This window comes from Lampris incognitus, chromosome 3, assembly GCF_029633865.1.
Source record: "Lampris incognitus isolate fLamInc1 chromosome 3, fLamInc1.hap2, whole genome shotgun sequence".
Classification (NCBI taxonomy): domain Eukaryota; kingdom Metazoa; phylum Chordata; class Actinopteri; order Lampriformes; family Lampridae; genus Lampris; species Lampris incognitus.
This window is the reverse complement of record NC_079213.1, coordinates 13872776-13885887: the sequence shown is the minus strand read 5'-3', so window position 1 is coordinate 13885887 and position 13112 is coordinate 13872776. Positions and strand designations below refer to the sequence as shown.

General features: G+C 42.3%; 1 protein-coding gene across 1 annotated transcript in view; it reads left to right on the top strand.

Moving 5' to 3' along the window:
* Positions 1 to 13112, top strand: part of wnk1b (WNK lysine deficient protein kinase 1b) — a 169345-nt gene that overhangs the window by 75137 nt on the left and 81096 nt on the right. The window contains exons 2-3 of the mRNA XM_056275931.1: positions 3875 to 4047; positions 9271 to 9491. Of these exons, the coding sequence (XP_056131906.1) occupies positions 3875 to 4047; positions 9271 to 9491 (394 nt within the window). The remainder of the gene's footprint in view (positions 1 to 3874; positions 4048 to 9270; positions 9492 to 13112) is intronic.

Below are 13112 nucleotides of genomic sequence, written 5' to 3'. Positions count from 1 at the left end.
GGAGGAAACATGAATAATGGATTGGGAAGCTCCCTTAGACTTTTGTCTCCTCTCTCTCCACACACACACACACACACACACACACACACACACGTGTGTACATGCACACTCATGGGTGAGTATGCTGCTACACAAACCCTTAAGGCTACAGTCTTTATCTCTTTAATGTATGTATGCACGCCCCCCCCCCCCCCCACACACACACACACAGAGCTGGAGATGCAGTCTACTCATGCCCTTGGGAATTGTCAAGTAGTGGTATGATTGGTCAGGGTCCTTTCTGAGTGCTGCTGGGAAATGGAATGTCTGTTGCCAGTCAGTCAGGTGACCCAGGACTGTTGTCACATGATGTGACCAAAGCAGCATGTGACCAGAGTATATCGTATGGAGCTGTGCACCCTCCCATCAGAAAAACACTCAGTGTAATGTCTGTGTCGTGGTTTATAAACAGATTACTGTATGTGTGTATGAAAGAGTGGACTATTGATGTTTTGTGCATGTAGGCCTTAATTGTGTCAATTTTTGTGTGTGTGTGTGTGTTTGTGCGTATGTTGGTTACTAATGGAGAGTTAGTGAAACAGTTGCAGAGGGGGAGATGAGTTGATAAGAGTCCTTATACAGAAACACACACACACACTATCACTAAATCATATGATGTAACCTGGAGACCAGACAACATGTGATGTCATCAGATAGACTATAGAGATTGTCCAATTCTCTGGAACTGGACTTGAAAGAAAGCGCTGTAATGGAATTACTATATATTAATAATCAAGGTTGAACTTCTGCTTTCTTGGAATACACGAGAACAGCCGTGCTCAGTCGCTTGCCATGAAGGCTGTGTGCATACAGGTTTTCATTCCAGCTCAACACTACACCAGCTGATTTCACTGATGAACACACCTTAAACCAGAGATGCATTCGAAAATCTGCACAGCTGATGTTTCTGGAGTAGTGATACACAATCATGTGCCATAGAGAGCTAATGTGCATGCAGATTTTTTTCCAGTCCACCAGTACACCATTTGATTTCACAGATTATTCTTCCCTTGTCTCTTGTCTGGTTGAAAATGCACCGCCACCACCAAAGTGCACCAGAGGTTGCTGTAACGTCAGTGACTACTTTCCTTTTTCAGTGGCAGAGTAGGTAATTCAGGGGTTTTGCTCGAGACTTACATGGTCAATACTTGTTTAAGGACATTCCGATTACCAAAATCTAAAAGTAATTTCATTGAAAATCCCAAAGACCTTCCAAATATTTTCTGTAATTCCAAAGAGAAAGCAAATCCACAATATCATAAGAATTTTGGATTAAGTTTATTCATTGCTGCCAATTTGTTACTGTGGGTTATTTTTTCATTTGCGTGGAGCACCACTACATTAGGGCAGTTTAGGGTGAAATGCCTAGCCCAAGGGCACAACGGTCACATCAGGAATACTGATAAAAGCAATCTTTGTTTATTAGCCCGGGTCAAATCCTGATTAGTCATCGGGGCCTGGGACTCAAACTGGCAACCCTCTGGCTATTGTCTTGCCTGTGTTGCCCCCTTTTAAAAGAGAAATAACTGTGTTGAAATCAGGATGCCTCCACTAGCGGCCAACCCCTAATGCTTGCAACCGTATTGCTGATGCTGATGGCTGTTTGAGCACCTTGAAGATAGCTTAGGTTTTGTAACGATCCAGAACCAGTGACAACTTGACGGCCAGTTTGATCTGGGAACCTCTCGCGTGGCTGTCTTCCATCCTTGTGGCACGGTGACGCAGTGGTTAGCGCTGTCGCCTCACAGCAAGAAGGTCGTGGGTTTGAACCCTGGGGTTGTCCAACCTTGGGGGTCATCCCAGGCCGTCCTCTGTATAGAGTTTGCATGTTCTCCCCGTGTGTGCGGTGGGTTTTCTCCAGGTAGTCCGGTTTCCCCTACCATCAAAGTCCTTTCTCTGTCTTTCTCTTGGCAGCCTTTAGCTGCATCTTTCTGTTTGTGTCTGTCATTCTGTTCCTCCTTCTGTCATACAATTACTTTCTCTAGCTAGGTCCCATGTTGACACTCAGGACATTGCTGAGTGTTGTAGGTAGGTTTTCTCATTTAATTTGACAGCATTCTTTTATGTCTTATTTCACATTCATTTGGACCCTCCTTTTTCATGTTTGCCCTAATTTGTCAATAGTTTTCCATCTTCCTGCTACGGCTGCGGGTATTAAGTTACTCGACTCCATGGTTGGCACAGTTACTTTGTCATTGTTTTAAGGTGAGCAGGAGCCTCTGATTAGGAAGGTTATTACACTTTATTTATCATTGTCAGGCAGCTGGGTTATTTATTTTTGGGACAGCGGCGTGCTGAATGTGTCAACCACAGTTAGACACAGCGCTGGTGAGAAAGTAGGGCTGGCAAATCAATATATACACACACACACACACACACACACACACACACACACACTTCCTTTATACACCAATAATCCTCTAAGATACTTAGAGAAAATATTATTGTGTGAACCTTTACAAAATCATATATTCAGTTAAAAAAAATAAATCCGCGATGTCATTTTTTTCCTCTTCCTGTTGCCGAAGTTAACACACAACATGCCAACACACCACACGTGGGTATACATAGACTCACACACACTCACCAACCACTAACTTTATAAGTTCTGCCATGACCACAGTGCCCTTTGCATCTGTCTTTATTAAGGTGTGAGTGAGAGGAGCTGGAATGTCTATTAAATTGTGCGTGCATGTGCGTGTACATGCATTTATGTGTGTGTGTGTGTGTGTGTGTGTGTGTGTGTGTGTGTGTGTGTGTGTGTGTGCATGTTTGTGTGCAAGGGAGGCAGGGGGGAAAAGAATTGAGAAAGAGATGCATAGAGACAAAAGTGAAAAACGCTAGGAGTGTTGTGCATGTGTTCATCTGCATGTATGTGTGAAGTGTGTGTGTGTGTGTGTGTGTGTGTGTGTGTGTGTGTGTGTGTGTGTGTGTGTGTGTGTGTGTAAAACCTCTTTTAAAAACCTTGTGTAGGTCATGATTGAAGAATGGAGACTGGTAGCTTTCTTTTCTTAGCTTGTTTTGGTTCAGCTCTTACTGGGTGGCTTCAGACACTACGAGCGCAGACCCATTTAAAGCCTGCTGCTAAAGTTATGCACTGAAACCCCGCCTCGCAAGCAACACAGTTTAGAACCACACGTCCCCCCGGAGTCGAGTTGGGTATATTTATGACACACTTTTCAAAAATAGGCTGGTCACGGTGCTTCACAGAGAGAAGGATGACCCTAGAGATTAAAAACAAACTGTAGTGCAGTTTACACTTCGCTGACCTCAGGCGGTTCTTCTCAGCTCTCGCTGAGGCCAATTCCACTAGCCACTCATATGTTGTTGTTTATTTTCTGTTGGTTTTGTAGCGTTGTGTCTCATTCAGAAGTGAAGTTTCAACGTTCATCTCGTTTAGGGACTTCAGTGTCCAGACTGACTAGAGCACTGATCATATTCGTAAAAGACACATGTGTTTGTGGTTTTGGTATTGGATCGTCACCCATAAGTGTTTTTTTTTCTTCTCTTGTATCTTGTTTTTGCTAACATCCCGTCTTCCTCAGCCCTCTCCTTATGCTGCTAGACTTGTATTCACTTTGTCCCCATTGTGATTTGTCTCTAAATCTGTTCCTTTCACTGCGTAACCAACTGTCCTCATCCCTCCTTTTTTGTTCTCTCTCATCCTGTCGTCTAAATTGCTGTCTTTCATCTCCTCTCTTCCCTCCCGCTTTTCCGCTTGATTTAGTTTACGGTGCTCTCCTCAACCTTATGTCACACTAGACATTCACATCCTTTCTTTTTTTTAAGCTTTGTGTACGGGGCTGACATCCTGTCTTCTGTCTCTCGTGTGTAGGACCGTAAGCTGTCCAGGTCGGAGCGCCAGAGGTTTAAAGAGGAGGCTGGGATGTTAAAGGGGCTCCAGCATCCCAACATAGTGCGCTTTTACGACTCCTGGGAGGGTCCGTCCAAAGGAAAGAAATGCATCGTCCTGGTCACCGAGCTGATGACGTCTGGCACGCTTAAAACGTGAGCACAGCGGACACGTGCACACACACAACATAAACAACGCACACACAGCCAGGCAATGCACTGGAAAGAAGGACATTGTACTGGGGACTCGGCCAATGATGTCTGGCATGTGTACAACAGGAATGTGAACACACACACACACACACAGTAGAGATATATGCAGCTAAGTGGGGAGAGAGGAAAAAAATGCATTTTGTTGGTCATAGAGATAAGGACATTTGGATGCTCAAAATGCAGATAGGCCTGCTTAACAAACATACATTCAAATGTGTGCGCGTGCGCACACACACACATTTTAAGAGTGATCGTAGGGTGGTGTCATAGAGGCCATGTTGCAAATACAAGGTCATGACCTGCAAGTGTCCTTCCTGTGGACCTGCCCTTGAATTAGACAGTAAATCCCTGGCAACCCCCAGGGATACTTTTTCCCGTCTGACCTCATGTACTGGACCAGGTGAACAAAACAATTGTACCCAAAATATCTGGCCTCTGCATCCCTGAAACATCATCATTAAAGACAACAGATGATGTACTTTGCTAGTTGTTTGGTTTGTCACTTCTAGGGCAGTGTTTCCCAACCCAGTCCTCAAGGAACCCCTATCCTGCAGATTTTCTTTGCAACCCTGAATAGATACCTGTTTGTAGTTATTCAACCAATCAGCACTGAATTATGTCTGATTTGCACACCTTGCATAATTAAGTGCTGTGATATGATTGGTTGAGTAATTACAAGCAGGGCTACCTAAGCAGGGTTACAATGAAAATCTGCAGGATAAGGGTTCCTTGAGGACTGGGTTGGGAAACGCTATTCTAGGGCATGTCCTGATAATGATGGGTATTAAAAATGAACAAGAACCGTGTTTGCTCTCAGCAACTGTTCAATCTTCAGTTGTTTTTTTCTGTTTGGTGATTAAAGTAGTCGCCCAAGGAGTGTGACTTAACCAATTACACAAACAATACAAGGAAAAGCAGGCACAGCCAGCAGTGTAGAATATAGCCTTCCCTTCACACAGCAGGGTGAGGAGTCTTAGTGAATGGGAGGTGGGAAGTTGGACAATCTGTGAAAACAACGGAAGCTGTATAAGCAACTGGGAAGGCAAATAATTAAACTCACTTTTAAACGAGTACTACGATCGGACTTATTCAAAATATCTGCTGCTCTCAGGAAAAAGTGGAAATGTTTAACCCCACTAGTAGACTTTTGCTCAGTTATTAAAAGAGAAAAACACAAGTCAATGACTTGTCAAGGAATTAGTGTTTGCAGTCCTCATGCATACATATGCACATATGCTTCATCTTCTTCTTATTTCTTTTAATGTGAAGAGAACTGTCATTACAGGTCACCCCCCCCCCCCAGCTGTCTTGAAGAAACGTGGAAATTACAAAATTGCCGATAAAAAAAAAACAAACGCATAAGCACACCAATTTTCCACAGCAGAATGATTGGCATGCTCTCAAGGCATACATACACGAACACACAGACACACAATTACACACCTGTTTCAACACCTTGTCCTGTCAAACTGTGAATTTTTATTGAAACTTTAACTTTTCAAAAACTTTACATCACATTATCAGCCCGTAGTCAAGTGCAGCGATTAGAATAGCTAGTGTGTGTGTGTGTGTGTGTGTGTTTCCATGTAAGCATGCTTGTCTATGTGTATCTGTGTATGTTTGTATTGCTGTCTTTTTATGCATATTTTCTAGTGTCCAAATAACTGATGTGTGTCCTACTCTCTACTTATCTCTGTCCTCTTCTGTAATCAGATTGTGGTTTCTGTGCATGTCCATGTCCTGAATGCTTGTCAATCATTCTTTTTATGTAGAATCTGTGTGTGTGTGTGTGTGTGTGTGTGTGTGTGTGTGTGTGTGTGTGTGTGTGTGTGTGTGTGTGTGTGTGTGTGTGTGTGTTGAGCTCCTGTCACAATATAAAGCTAGACAGTAGTGAGTGGCTACAGAGAGGCACACCACGTGCCCTACACAATGCATTGTGGGACATCAGCCCACCTGCCAGTTGCTACTTCTACTGCAGATTTGTGTCATTTCTGACAAAGAATCAGAGGAAAGGGGAGAGGGAGAGCAAGAGAGGGAAAATGATGGAGAGGGAAATATAGAAAGTCAAAATGAAAGATGCACACACACAACTTGATTCACAGAGAAATAGTGAAATATGCAGTAAACGAGCATCAAGGTAGATTGACCGACATACCTTTAAACACAGAATAAGAGAACAATTGAACAACACATTCTGTACCAGTAGCGCCCTCCCCTGGGGGGGAATGAGATCAGTTTTTAATTTGGACATGCATACCCCCCCCTTCATGTACCCTACATTTATAATAAAGTGGCAGCCGTGGTAGTCCCTTTTGTATACCCTGTATTAGCAGAACAGCAGGAGCTGTGGTAATAGTCCGTTGTGGTAATAGTCCTATTCTACATCAGTAATACAGTGGTAGGTGAGGTAGGAGTCAATTTTCATATAAAACCGTTTTAGTGCTGCAGACAGCTATTTCTGTCTGTTACAGTATGAGTGTAGGATAGGTTGTGTCGCAGCTGACTCTGTTGCAGATCACTCTTTCTGTTCTCAGACTCGTTCAAATCACGCTTTCTGTTCTCATGCACCATAGTAGTCACATCAATTCCACCACATCAGCCAGTAAGCAACAAAGCAAAAAAAAAAAAAACAAAACTGAATTCTAAAATGATATAGCACTTTATTCACTCTGTTAATCTGTCCTGTTGCGTGTATGAACCAGCCGAATTGAGTGTCCAGGATTAGTAAACTGACACTTGGAAGAGTGTCCTCTCCCCGCAGTGCGACTGCCTCGTCACACACTGCATTTGAGTTGTTTCTCAGAACTGTGACACGCAGGGCGGACCAGACCACAGCTGCTAGGAGAAAATGGGACAGGCTCAGCTGAAGTTTAAACACTGAGCTTAAACAGCTGTTGAATTCAAAGCTCTCTGGCAAATTACATTTGACTGAAGTTGGTCCAAATCAAATCACTTTCTCTGGCGTGATCAATAAAATGTTCATACCGATGTAATTAAAGGAGCTGGAAGGGTGATGCTGGGGTTTGTAGAACTCGGATAGGTGTTTTTTACTGAATCTTTGACGTGGAGTGACTTGTCTTTCCACTCTGTGTCTCCAAACTGCACAGAGAAAATGTTGACATACTTTCAGCGTTATTGGCTAATGATGAAAGTGACATAATGATAATGATAATATCCATCCATCCATCCATTATCTGAACTGCTTATCCTGCTCTCAGGGTCACAGGGATGCTGGAGCCTACTCCAGCAGTCATTGGGTGGCAGGCGGGGAGACACCCTGGACAGGCCGCCAGGCAATAATAACGATAATAATAAATCGTCACGACATTAATATAGCTTTTTAATAACGGTTCATGCAAGAGGGAGTAATGCACAGGACACACAGGAATGGACAAATGGATGAAAAACTCGTCGTATTTCATACATGCATGCACTCACACACAAAAACCTGCTTTTTCACATTGATATCCATACCCATTTAAGAAAAACAATACCAAAATGAAGACATACACAGACCACACTCAAAACTAAGCACAAGAAAAGACATTGTAGGTGACACACACACACACACACACACACACACACACACACACACGGTCCAAAATTAACACCCGCCAGTCGCCAGATGCAGGTAAATTTAGTCTCAGGCAAGTAATTATGGAGACCACCTGCCACTCTGAAAAAAAAACAAAACCGAATTTCCTACACACGCTGGGGAAAGCTGCTGGTTTGCTGTATTTATCTTGTTTTTTTTTTTTTTTTCCTCACATTTCATGAAGGAGGAAGAGTAGGGGTGGGTCTTTGTGGAATGCGGGTGGGAAAAAAACAATGCCTGTCACTTCAGTCTGCTTGCTCTGCCATGCTGCGTGTGTTGTGCGTAGTACATAATTGCATCAGTCATCAAACTGTGTGAGTTTTTTTTCATTACAGCATTTGAGGTGCTTGTTGTCATCCGGGCAGTTGAAACAAACCCAGCTATGGAGATTAGCAGGAAAAAAGGAGGAGGAAAATTGCTTTGAGAACGAACTGTCTGAAGAAGACTGAACCTGCTACTAAAGCAGGGGTCAGCAACCCTTGACACGCGAGGCCATTAACATGGGCACACGCAGCAATTCAATAAAGAAAAAAAAATATATACTTTTTGATAAACATTTTTAATATAAAATAGCCTAATGATGAACGAAACAAACAATTTGATTTAAAGTAATACTGCAATAATTAATTAGTCTCAAAATACATCATTGTTTTTTATAGTAAGAGAGCCCAAACAATTGTCGTGGTCTATCACCCCCCCCCACACACACACACACATACACACATACTTATACTTGGATCAGGCCAAAAACATTATATAAGATCCAGTGATTCAAGTAATTTTTTAATTAGACAGCACAAGCCTGTTTCATACTATAAGCAACCATCAGTGGTCAATAAAGCTAAAAGCAAAGAACATAACATATATATATATATATATACTATATATATATATATATATATATATATATATATATACTATATATAACTGTCTCATCGTGCACATCACGTGCACAACGTCCAATGGGGAAGGGGGAGGTGCCTACATTCCCCTTCCCCATTGGATGTTGTGCACATGATGTGCACGACGAGACAGTTATACATATGTTATGTTCTCTTTGCCTTTATCTTTGACAGCTGATGATTGCTTATAGCATGAAACAGGCTTGTGCTGTCTAATTAAAAAATTACTTGAATCACTGGATTATATATGTTGTGTGTGAGAGAGAGAATGTTCATTATGTGTCTCTATGCTGGGATTGTCTGATAATAGAAGTCTGATATGACAGTTTTAATCTTTAATTGAAGTATTATCTGTCTCTGTGTCTCCTCTTCCAATCTCACTGTCTCTTATTGACTGACCGCCTTTCCTCTTGCCATTTGCCATCTCGCTCTGTCTCTGCCTCTTTTTTTTTTTCACCAGCTGGCTGCTTCTTTGTTTTACTTTCTATGACACTATATCTCTTACTGACTACATGTTTATCTGTGTTTTTTCTCAGGATAGGTGTGTCGCAAAACTTTAACTGCTCATATACTGTTGCAGGAATTGAACCTATGACTTTATTGTTTTAAATACAAGGTTTCCCCTCTCTCTAAAAGATGTGCTCTTGCGCGGTTTCTCCTTTATTGCAGCTACCTAAAGCGCTTCAAGGTGATGAAAATCAAGGTGCTGCGTTCATGGTGCAGACAGATCCTCAAAGGCCTTCACTTCCTGCACACCAGAGCTCCGCCCATTATCCACAGAGACCTGAAATGCGACAACATCTTCATCACGGGGCCAACGGGGTCGGTGAAGATAGGAGACTTAGGGTTAGCCACGCTGAAGAGAGCCTCCTTCGCCAAGAGTGTCATAGGTACAGCACTTTGTGTATATGGACACAAATAGTGAACACAGATGGACAGACACACAAACACACAGAAAACTGAGTCAACATATACAGAAGGCTCACAGCAGTGTGTCTCTGTGTGAGTGTCACAGCCCTTTTCAGTGTAACTCCAGTACTCTGTATGTAGATACAACACAAACTGTAAATCAGTAAAGTACATTACATTGGTTTTACACACACACACACACACACACACACACACACACACACACACACACACACACACACACACACACACACACAGTCTTTCTGACACTAACTTTCTACCATGCGTGCACACTCACCTACACACATCTGTCAGTAGTTTGGCTCAATTAAAGTGGAATGTTTTGATCGCATGTTTTAAACATTCAATAAAACTGTTTCATGCTCAGACAAACAAATGACATGTATACACGCACAAAATGTTTGGTAATAAATAGGAAACCACAAGCATTTGGAGCCAGAGGCCCACGACAATCGGTCAGTTATTGAATCAGTGAAAGAGCTATTCAGCCAGCTGGTAAACATGTCAGTCAGTAAGCCAGCTAGCCAACAAACAAGTCACTCAAGTCAATGAGCTAGGCTAGGTAGTCAACTACAGACAGACTTGGTTAAAAAAAAACATGTTTTAAATATTAAATTTGAATCAAATTGGGAAAAAGATATTCAAAGTGTAATACTTGAGGGACTTTGTTTCCCCATAATTCCCATTTTCCCCACTTTAAAAAAAATGGAATGTAGCTTTACAACTCACTAACACGAGGATATTCCATTGACTTATCCTTGTATGTAAATGCATGTAGAGAGGGTCCTCTTTAAACATCATATGTGAGCGTTAGACTACTTTCAGCTTTCAAGTTCCCCTCTGTATCCAGAGATAGGGTCGTAGTGCCGGAAAAATCCCAGATTTCACAGGGGCCATGATTCAAAGAACCAAACAGGCTTAATTATAGTCAGTGGGCTTCCAGAAGGGTCAGCAACCTGAATGGACCCTCTAAGCAAGCGGGGTGTCATGAGACAGGTCCACACACAGCGGGCAAATTATACTCCATGTTGTTTGTTGAGTTTCCTTGTGTGATTTTTGAAAAACTCTGACAGACATTTAAATTGGGTATAATTGTTTGATTAATGCCAGGTGTGTTCAGTCACCCACAGCATGCCCTCCCCTGGCCTCAGGTGGAGCCAACACATTTAGGGCACTTGAAATGGTATGACAACATCAGTGGTGTGTAGGGTAAACAAAAATGGTACTCAATAAAAAAAGTATGGTTACTTTATATAATACTTAGCTGGAAGTAAACGTACTCATAAAAATAACTACTTGAGTAAGAGTAAAAAAGTATCTCATAAAAATACGTAAGTAGTGAGAAACTTCATTAGGTGCAATTTATTACATCAGTGTGAAAGTGCAAAACGGTTAACAAATGGATTCTTCAAAAAGAAAGAGAGTAGTCGACCAGGTTCTCATTAACAATGTAAGACATACAGTAATTTTCCCAGTAACTTTGCATTTGGGTTTAATAGGGTAAAGTGTAAATATTAAATGGACTGCATTTATATTGCGCTTTTCTAGTCTACCAACCATTCATAGCGCTTTACAGTGCATGACTCACATTCACCCATTCACACACATTCATACACTGATGGCGGAGGCTGCCATGCAAGGCGCCAACCGGGTCATCAGGAGCAGTTAACATTCAGTGTCTTGCTCAAGGACACTTAGACACACTCTCTGGAGGAGTTGGGGATCGGACCAGGAACCTTCCGATTACTAGACTAACCCGCTCTACCTCCTGAGCAATGCCGCCCCATGGAGTTTAGGGTTTTTGTAATGGGTATGTGCATGTAACATTAGTGGGGCAATTGTAATTCTTTTAGAGTTTAAATATTCAGACTTTGTTTGGTCTTCTTCTTTCGGCTGCTCCCGTTAGGGATCGCCACAGCAGATCATCCGTTTCATCTCTTCCTGTCCCCTGCATCGTCCCCTGTCATGCAAATCACCTGCATATCCTCCCTCGCCACATCCATAAACCTCCTCTTTGGCCTTCCTCTTTTCTTCTTGCTAACCTGATTATTCCTGGGGTTCGCAACTCGAAAGATTGCAAACCACTGATATACAACACCCTGTCTAGCCTCGCAGCACTGGCCTTGTTCCCTGAAACCTTTACCCATGTGTACTGTCTGGTGTTTTGAGTTTTTTTATTCTCCAAGCATCAATTAAATCAAATTGTGACAATAACATGGATAAGGTGATGGAAGATTGTAAATGTGGTTCATCACTTGTCCTGTCATGTCACTTGTCATCACAGGTGACAGGCAGGTACACCGCCGCCACCACCTCCCCATCACTCTGTGGCTCCTGCCCGGGCTTGGCTGCAGCAGCTGCCGGGGAGGTTACGCACGCAGCAGCGCTGCTAACTCCACTCACAGTGGAGCCCTCTGATACAGTTACTACATCATCTACGGCCATTTTGTCTTTCTCTGAATTACTATGGCGTTTAGGAGACTCCAGATTTATATTTTGTGGGGTTTCACTTGTTTCCCCGCGATCATCAAGCTGCTGACCAGATACCTGGTCAGCAGCTTCCACATCCTCCGCTTCCCACTCACTATGTGGGCAAGCAAAGCACTTCTGTCCAACGTCTCCGCAGTCAAAACACCTCATACTACCTGAACATACACATACAATTTTGGCTATGGGCTTAAGATTGCATTATTAGGTACATGTTTATTATAATTCATAAAAACGTGAGACTGTGGAATCTGGATCGGTAAGACGTGAATCTGTAACGTCAGTCAGATTGCCGATGAGTGAATTACGTCAGTATCGGTACCCGATGCCGATCGGATTGGTCCCAACTCTAATAAAAGTAGCGAGAAGTGTGTAGCCCAGTGTAATGGAGTAGAAGTACATATATTTTATCGCAAATGTACTCGAATAAGAGTAAAAATTATTTGGCAAAACAACTTCTCCAAAAGTACAATTTATTAAAAAAAATTACTCAAGTACATGTAACAGAGTAAATGCAATGTATTACTACCCACCTCTGGCTAAAATATTTTTTACTTGATACTCAAGGGGTAGGTTATTGCATACTTGCCACTCAAGTAGGGATCAGTCACAAGACGAGTGACATGTTTAGTTATATGTTAAATGCTTCTAAATGTTAATTATGTTAACCGCAGTATTACAGGTGTTCACATACCATCTTACACAGATGTACACCTGCATATGTGCACATACATGTGAGACAAGAATGGCATGTTTCATAAATCCATTGTGCCTTTTCATTGATAAAGCAAAAACCCCATAATAAGATAAATGCAGATACAGTATGCATATGTAAACAGGCACACATGCACAATTTCATGTATGCACTGTATGCATTAAGACACCCATCATACCTACCTAATGCATGCAGACACCCATCATACCTACCTAATGCATGCAGTCACCCATCATACCTACCTAATGCATGCAGACACCCATCATACCGACCTAATGCATGCAGACACCCATCATACCTACCATCCGCATGGCTGTATACAGGCTTGCTTTATTTGTTTCCTATCTGACTAGCACAATTTACAAATGTCGATTGCAGA